General features: G+C 53.6%; 1 protein-coding gene across 1 annotated transcript in view; it reads right to left on the bottom strand.

Moving 5' to 3' along the window:
- The window catches only part of POLRMT (RNA polymerase mitochondrial), a 16,639-nt gene extending 11,863 nt beyond the window's left edge, over positions 1–4,776 (bottom strand). Inside the window, exons 1-3 of the mRNA XM_007954584.1 lie at positions 4,689–4,776; positions 3,956–4,060; positions 2,024–2,646 (exon numbers count right to left, since the gene is read on the bottom strand). Of these exons, the coding sequence (XP_007952775.1) occupies positions 2,024–2,646; positions 3,956–4,060; positions 4,689–4,776 (816 nt within the window). The remainder of the gene's footprint in view (positions 1–2,023; positions 2,647–3,955; positions 4,061–4,688) is intronic.
- Positions 4,777–8,774: the final 3,998 nt, after the last annotated feature.

The following is an 8,774-nucleotide window of genomic DNA, read 5'->3' on the forward strand; positions in this document are numbered from 1 at the left end:
AATTCCCAGGTGTATAGTAGAGCTGACAAGGGGCAAGGTTGTGGTCACTGCTTGGTCACAGCCAGCTACCCAGAGGGACCGAGGAGTTGAACCTGTGGGCTCAGGATCATAGTCACAGGGGACATCAAGCTCAAGTGGCATGACATACTACATAAAACATTGTTCCACCCCCTACTTTGGCAAGTAGTGACTGGGATCTTAAAAACTTGCAAGCAACCATCTGGATGCAACAATAGGTCTCTCCTCCTCCAGAGAAAGAAGAATGAAGAAAACCAAAGATTCATGGAAAGAATTAGTCCTAGCGACTGGTACACCATGCAATCCTCAGCCTACATGACCATGAGACCAGAAGAACTAGATGGTGCCTACCAACTGTCATCCACTTGGAAGGAGATCTCTGTAGGAGACCCCGGATAGAGAGGGAGAACAATGTGAAACGAAACTCAAAAGCAATTGGAAAAAAAAGGGGGACCTGGTTTGCTGGTCTGATAGAGCCTGGTAGAACCCCTGAGACTATAGCCCCTAGCTGCCCTTCAGGTCTGGAATTGAATCCATACCTGTGGCTTCCAGCCAAACAAAAGACAGGCATATGAGTTGGACATTTACCTAAGGTAGATACACTCCTTGGAGAGAACAATTATGGGAGAAAGAAGGGCTGTTTATGCACAGGGAGACAGCTCAGGGAGCAGGAGTGCATGGAGGGATGCACACAGGGAGGAGGTGACTGTAGCGAGGTAGTGAGAGGGGAGCTGTTGCATTGTGGTGAATTGTGCTCAATGTCATGAGAGAAAGTGTATGTGAACTGCTGTATGGAAAGTGCATTTGCTCTGTAAATTTTCACCCAAATCACAATTAAAAAAAAACTTTCATACTAAAAATAAAATTATTTTAAAAAGAAGGACAAATGTACATGATGGGCCAGTGCCGTCCAACAGAACACTCTGCTACAATTGATGCGTTCTACAGCTGTGTGTTCAGTCCAACAACACTGGCCACGTGACAGCTCAGTGGTTACTGAGCGCATGAAACACCTGGTATGACATAGAGCAGAATATTTCATTTCAACTTAAACTGAACGACTTTGTGTGGCTGGTGACAGTCACATTGGGCAACCCAGCTAAGATGATCACTCAAAACCCATCTCACCGACACTGTGGTCATCTAAAGTAACAGCATTTCTCAAATTACAACTGCAGAATCATGGGGTGGTACAACTTTGGGCATTTTTCCCCCTTTGAAAGGAATCTGAACAGCAAAAGGAAATAAAAATACTCTGCAATGAAACAAAACAAATACACAAGATACCAAAACTTAAAGGATGCAGCTAAAGCAACACTTAGAGGAAAATTTATAGCCATAAACCCTTGTATCACAAAAGAAAAATCACAAACTAATGACCCAACCTTCTACCTTAGGAAACCAGAAAAAGAAGAGCACACTAAGCCCAAAGCATTAAAATCATTATCCTGAGAAGGGGTCTATAGGCTGCCCAAGATGCCAAAATTGCCTCTTGCACTAGACAGCTTAGAAGCCTGGGCAGGAAGAAATGCACTAAAATGTCAGCCAGGGTTCCTTCCTTTTTTCATTTTCAACTTTCCTTTGAAAGCCATGTTTAATTTATACTTGAAATACCTAAAACCAAAACCAAACTCACTGCCATCAAGTCAACTGGACTCACAGCGACCCCTCCTTGGGTTTCCGAGGCAGTATCTCTAGGGAAGTAGATTGCCCAGCCTTCCTTCCGAGGGGGTAGCTGCTGGGTTTGAACCGCCAGCAGTCAAATGCTTTAGGCTCTGCGCCATCAGAGCTTCAAGTATTATTAAAACATTAACACATAAAGCTCTTGAACTTTAGAGCTAAGAAGACAAGGGTCAAACCTGCCTGCTCCTTGCTAGGGACCAGCAGAGGGTGGGTGAGTCCCGCCCTGTCCTCGGGCCTCGGCTTCTACCCCTAACAGACAGCGTGAGTCCCACAGAGGAATCTTTCTCCCGTGCCCTGTCCCCCACCCCCTGCCACCACTTACCTTGCGGGCCCAGCCAAGCATGACAGTGTTGTACATGGCGAGCGTGAGGAGCCGCCGGCGTCGGAGGTGGCCATGCTGGGTGACCAGCACATGGTGGGCAAGGGGCAGGTGGTCTGTGAGCAGGCAGCACTCCAGGAAGGCCAGGAGCTTCTGCCGCCGGCCCGAGAGCTGCGCCTCGGCCGCCCTGTCGGCCGGGGCCTGTGCCTCTTCCCGGCTCAGCTTCCGCGGGGCCTCCTGCAGCGCCTGGGCCAGCTGCTCCTCCCAGGGGCCGGCAGGGCCCCCTCGCGCCCACCGCTGCAGGCAGCCAGCCAGCTGCCCGTTTTGTAACCGCGGCTCCACACGCAGTGGCCGCAGTGGCCTCGGTGGTGGCTCCTGGGCCAACTTCTGCGCGTGGGCCTGCAGCTTCACCTCCAGCCGCTGCTTGCGCTTCTGCATAATCCACTTCTCCTTGTCTAGCTTCTCTGCCCAGCGGCCACGGAGCTCCAGCGCAGCCCCTGCCTCGGCCTTCCCGCGCGGCTGGGAGCCGCCGCCACCGCCCTCTGGGATCCGAGTCACGGCCACCCGCTTCACCGTCACCTCTGACACCGACTCGGCCCGCAGCTGCCGGACCCGTGCCTTGAGCACTGCGTGGGGAGCACAGCAGGGGGGTGTCAGAGGGACTAGTTCAAGCTCGTGTCACCGCAGACGCCACCTGTGCCGCAGGCGGCCGTCTCCCGTCTGGAAGGTCAAAGCAGTGGCCGACAACCCCGTAATGTCCATCTGCCCCGACTGCCACCCTGAGCCCAGACACACACGCCCACCACCACTCAGCACCCGTCCTTGTCCCTAACCCTGCCCCCTGCATCCTGCCCTCTCACTGCTGTACCATCCTTACGGGAACTCAAGCCACCAACCCCAGCGTCGTCAGCTCCTTCCTCCACCCCCAGCACACCCACCACCACATCCTCAGGGTTCTGCCTTCAAAATCTGTCTAGAAACCACTTCCTGTTTGCCCCTTCCTGCTGCCGCCACGATGTTCTCCCCACAGCCAGCAGAGGGCGCCCACGAGCACCAAGTTGGCCCTCCCTGCTCTGCTCACTGCCCCCAGGATTCCCACCTTCCTCAGGTAAACAGCTGCGTCCTCCCTGTCCACAGGCACAACTTGCCTGTGCCCTCCCTTTCTCTTTCCCCCTCTCTCCCCTGCCCCCACATGGGCCTCTCTGCTGTTCTTCCAACTTTCCAGGCTGGGATCTGCCTCAGGGCCTTTGCACACGCTGTTCGTCTGTCTGGAATCCGCGAGCTCTGAACCTGCCTCCTCACAGCCACCGTCACAGCCCCTGCCAGCTCCCACCTTACCAGCACCACTACCAACAGTTAACCCCTCACACATACTCCCTCCTCCTGACCCGCTTCCCTCACCACAAGGACTTAGTCAACTTGGTTCACGGCTGGCACCCAACAGCCAGGCATGTGGGGACCATCGGGGACTGGGTTGCTCTTCCCAAGTTCCAAAGACAGGAAGGAGTGGAAGCTGTATTCTGCTGGCACCCAGCTCCAGAGAACTGAGACGGGGTCAGCTGGTCATGGCACCTCGTCCCTGCCATGGGTGGGCTGGGTGCCACACCTTGGGGCCTCAAATATGTTCTCTGGTAACTGGGAGCACCCACTGGGGTTGTGGGGGAGGGGAAAAGGGCTCAGGTGGGTGCACACAGCCGGGTTGAGGAGGCGGCAAGGACACTGGTCATGACTGCAGTGCTGGTCTTTCCTGATCACACCACGAGAAGCCACACCCTCTGCGCTGCCTTCCCAGTAGCCCCTTAGGACACCCCCAAGAGGTGGGTATCCACCGCTACCCAATCTGAGAGTAAGCCTTAGTTTCTTCTCCTTCAGTGTTCTCGTGGGTGTGACCTGGGAGAGCGGCCCACAGTGGTGATGCCAAGGAAGGGGCCTCACCCTCCAGCAGCTCCACGTGGCCCCAGTCCTTCCGGCGATCTCGTTCACAAGGGCTGGCCGACGAGCTCCTTCCGCGGCCCCAGATGCCACCAAGGGCCCCAGGCCCTGTGAGAGACACAAGGGGGACTGGGACCTCATGTGGACTAAGACTGGGGGACTGGACACTATCAGCAGGGCCTCAAATTGGAAAGAAATTGAGACTAAAGAAGAAGGGGGCCTCCAACGCTAAAATGAAGGTTGAAGGGTTCTAGGAACTTAAAGGTACAGAGGGTTCAAAAGTCAAACCATGGTGGTCCAGTCCATTCCCACTCACAGTGACCCTAGAGAACAGAGAACTGTCCGAGAGGGTTTCCAAGGCTGTAATCCTTACGGAAGCAGAATGCCACCTCTTTCTTCCTCGGAGTGGTTGTCGGGTTCGAACCGCTGACTTTTTGGTTAGCAGCCGAGCCCTTAATCAATGCCAGGTCAAGCGTCCCTAAATCGCAACTGAAGGCGTCAGAGTTCTCAAAACAACCGAGCCAAAGGGCCCTGTTGCCCCGTCAATGGAGCAGGGCAAAGGCCAGTGAAACGCGGGCCGGGTGTCAGTGGGTTCCCCAAAATCCCACTATGCAAGGGGTTAAGGTCTGGGTTAGCTAGATCCCAGGGTCCCAAAAGGCCAAAGGTCACTGTCGCGGGGCTAGCGCGGCAGCGACCGCGGCGTCGTCCCGGGCCGTATGACCGATCTCCGCGTTACCTTTCTCGGCCAGGAGGCTGGAGCGGCCCGGGGTCACCAGGGCTCGCCCCAACCCCGCGGCGCCGCGGCCCCAGCCGAGCGCCGACATACCGCACGCGGCCCCAGCCCGCCGCTCAGCACTTGCGCCTGCGCTTCCGCGCCGCGCCGCCTGCCGGAAGTTGTAGTCTCATAGCCCGGCCGGAAATTCACCGCCAGAACCACAACTCCCAGAGGGCAGTGGGGCCCAGGAGGGTTGGGGACATACCCCGACAGAACGCTGTGATTGGTTCTTCCCTCGGTTTTCTGTGAGGGTCGGGCAGAGCCGTTGCCTTGGCAACACGGGGTGATTACAGGTACTTTGGGAAGAGGAGGCGACTTGTAGAAGCTTTAGTGTCGTAGCGCCTACGGTATCTGACTGCTAACGAGTGGCTTGGTGGTTCAAACCCACCAGCCCTTCCTCGGAAGGAAAGTTGGGCAATCTATTCTGTAGTGACCAACTTTGGGAAACCGAGGAGGGGTCTCTATGAGTCATATCTGACTCCACGGCAATGAGTTTGTTTTTTTTGTTTTGGGAACTTGGAATTGATTTTAAACAGCTTGTTAATAAGAAAGGAACTCTGGTGGTTCAGTGGTTAAGGCACTTGGCTGCTAACCATGAGATCAGTGATTCGAACCCAACGGCCGCTCCCTGGAAGAAGATGAGGCAGTCTGCTTCCGTAAAGATTAACAGCCTTGGAACCCCAATGAGGGTCACTATGAGTCGGAATCGACTCTGTGGCAGTGAGTTGAGTTGTTTTGATTTGAGTTAATGATTAGGACAGCATTCTGTGATTTAGACATTCCCGTCTGCGATCTTCATTGGTCCAAAAGTTGTTGTTATGTGTGGTCGAATCGGACCTGACTCATAGTGGCCCCTCCTTGGGTTTCCGAGGCGGTATGACTACGGAAGTAGATTGCCCAACTTTCCTCCCGGGGAGTGGCTGGTGTGTTTGAACCGCCAGCCTTCTGGTTAGCAGTCAAATGCCTTAGGCTCTATGCTACCAGAGCTCCCGATAACAACTTTGGCATGGAACCATTACTAACCCCTTTTATTGTGGGGGAAGCCGAAGTTCAGAGAGGTCAGTCAACTTGCCCAAAGACACACAGCATGGACATTAGGGAAGCAGCTCTACCCAGCTCTCAGCCCCAAAGCCAGGGTTTCCTGGACATTTCCCTCACCCACTCTGTCTGGTCTCAGTTTATCTACCAATCCCCCAGCCCCCAAGGTCCGGGGATAGGGGTGGAACAGGCAGAGTGGATTAACCTCCTAGGTGTCTCTTCTGCTTAATGGGGATGGCGACAGAAGCAATGAGATCATACAGGAGCCTGGGGCATCCCAGCCCTGGCCTTCCAGGTGATGGCAGATCTCAGATCTCAGACCCACAGAGGCTTCATCTCAGGGGTGGGAGGGCTGGCATTTAAAAGCAGACCTGGAAGGAATGCCCAATGCTTCGGGGAAACTGAGGCCCAGAGAGGGGAGCACCTGGTCCAGAGTCAGCTAATGTGGGAGGGTGAGAGGGAGCATGGTGGAGCAGACAAGTGTCAAGTCGCGGAGGAAGGAAGGGACTAGGGTCCTTGGAGGGATTCCAGCAGAGCTGGGGTGGGGAAAGGAGCAGCGACAGAGCTGGGGGGCTGGGAGCACGCCCCGGCACCAGGGCTCAGACACCTGCCTCTGGCTGCCACCCGCTGCAGATGCTCAGACCTGGTCTCCCGGCAGCCCCGGGTAGGGGTGGGCCTCAGCTCAGGCATGCTCTGGACTCCTGGGCCTGGCAAACTGTTGACATTCCAGACGCAGCCGCCCCCGCGGGCCTGCGCGACATGATGCCACCGACCGGGAATGTTTTCAACAGACAGCAGCGTGCACCTTAGCTGGCCCAGGCCACCACAGAGTGCCCCAGGGGGCCCTAACCTCTCACCTGACTGGGACCAGGGTAGAAACACTCCCTCGCCCCCCACAGCCTGACAGAACTAAGAGCCAGCTGCCGAATTCTCTCCCTTGCCTTAAGCCACAGTAGGACCCCACACGCAGTGGGCCCTGACTCCTGGGTCCTGAATCCTGCAGGACAGTGGGAAAACAGTTCTTCTTCAGATACCCCGAGGGGTGGTCGCTGGGGAGTCATGGGCTCGCCCGTCTTTCCTGCCGCCTCAGCTCCTGGCCACCACAGATTGAGTGTGAGTCACCTTGTTTTCTGTCTTTTAAATGTCATGTCGATGAAACATAACTAAACTCACTGCTGTCGAGTTGGATCCGACTCATAGCGACCTCTCCTTGGGTTTCCCAGGCACTATCACTAGGGAGGAAGTGCAGCCAGAATGCTCCTTGGAAGCGGGAATGGCCAGACTTCGTCTCAGCTATTTTGGTCATGTTGTCAGAAGGGACCATTCCCTGGAGAAGGATGTCATGCTTGGTAGGGTGGAGGGTCGACGAAAGAGGGGGACGCCTTCAATGAGATGGATTGACACAGTGGCTGCGATGATGGGCTCAAGTATAGGAGGGATTGTGGGGCTGGCGCGGGATCGGGCAGTGTTTCGTTCTGCTGTGCATGGGGTCGCTATGAGTCGGAAACGAGTCGACGGCACTTAACAACAACAACAGTATCACTAGGGAAGTAGATTGCCCAACCTTCCTTCTGAGGAGTGCCTGGTGGGTTTGAACTGCCAGCCTTCTGGTCAGCAGGCAAGTGCCTTAGGCACTGCACCACCAAAGCTCCCTCGATGAAATATACATAACAAAACTTTTCCCACTTTAACTTTTTCAAGTAACATTAATTATACTCGTCAAGCTGGGTGACCATCACCACCATGCCTTTCCGCCTGTTTTCCATCTCTGCCAACGACAGTTCGTGCCCCTCCCACTCACCCCGTTGCTGTTAGGTGCTGTCGGCTGGCTTCTGACTAACAGCAACCCTGTGCACAGCAGAGGTGTCCAGTCCGGCACCAGCCTCACAATCCTTGCTATGTGTGAGCCCGTTGTTGTAGCCACGGTGCCAGTCCATCTCATTGAAAGTCTTCCTCTTTTTTGCTGACTCCATACCGAGCGTCATGTCCTTCTCCAGAGACTGGTCCCTCCTGATAACATGTGCAAAGCACATGAGGTGAAGCCTTGCTCGCTCCTCCCAAGGAGCGTCCCGGCTGCCCTTCCTCCAGAACAGATTTGTTCATTCTGCCAGTCCACGGTACGTTCAATATTCGTTGCCAACACCGTAACTCAAAGACCAATTCTTCTTCAGTCTTCCTTGTTCATCGTCCAGGTTTCACTTGGATATGAGGCGATTGAAAATACCACGGCTTGGGTCAGGCACACCTTAGTCTTCACAGAGACATCTTTGCTCTTTAACACTTTAAAGAGGTCTTTTGCAGCAGATTTGCCCAATGTAATACGTCATTTGATTTTTTAATTGCTGCTTCCATGGGCTTTGATTGTGGATTGATCCAAGTAAAATGAAATCCCTGACAACTTCAATCTTTCTCAGTTTATCATGATGTTGCTTATTGGTCTAGTTGTGAGTAAATTCATTTTCTTTATGTTGAGATGTAATCCATACTGAAGGCTGTAGTCTTCAATCTTCATCAGCAAGTGCTTCAAGTCGTCCTCACTTTCAGCAGCAAGACTGTGCCATCTACATGTTGCAGGTTGTTAATGAGTCTGCCTCCAATCCTGATGCCACGTTCTTCTTCCTATACTACAGCTTCTCAGATTGTTTGCTCACCATACAGACTGGCGTAAGTATGGTGAAGGGATACAACCCCAATGCACACCTGTCTTGATTTTAAACCATGCAGGGTCCCATCGTTCTGTCTGAGTAACTGCCTCCTGGTCTATGTACAGGTTTCTGATGAGTACAATTAAGTGTTCTGGAATTCCCATTATTCACAATGCTATCCATAATTTGTTATGATCCACACAGTTGAATGCCTTTGCATGGTCAATAAAACACAGGTAAACATCACACCACACACAAAAACGAACTGCAGATGGATCAAAGACTTAAATGTGAAACCTAGAACTATACAGTTTCTCAAGGAAAATTTAGGGTCAAACTTAAGGGCCCTAATATATGGTATAAA

This window comes from Orycteropus afer, unplaced genomic scaffold (genome assembly GCF_000298275.1).
Source record: "Orycteropus afer afer isolate SDZICR_OR568_19922 unplaced genomic scaffold, OryAfe1.0 scaffold00466, whole genome shotgun sequence".
Lineage (NCBI taxonomy): Eukaryota > Metazoa > Chordata > Mammalia > Tubulidentata > Orycteropodidae > Orycteropus > Orycteropus afer.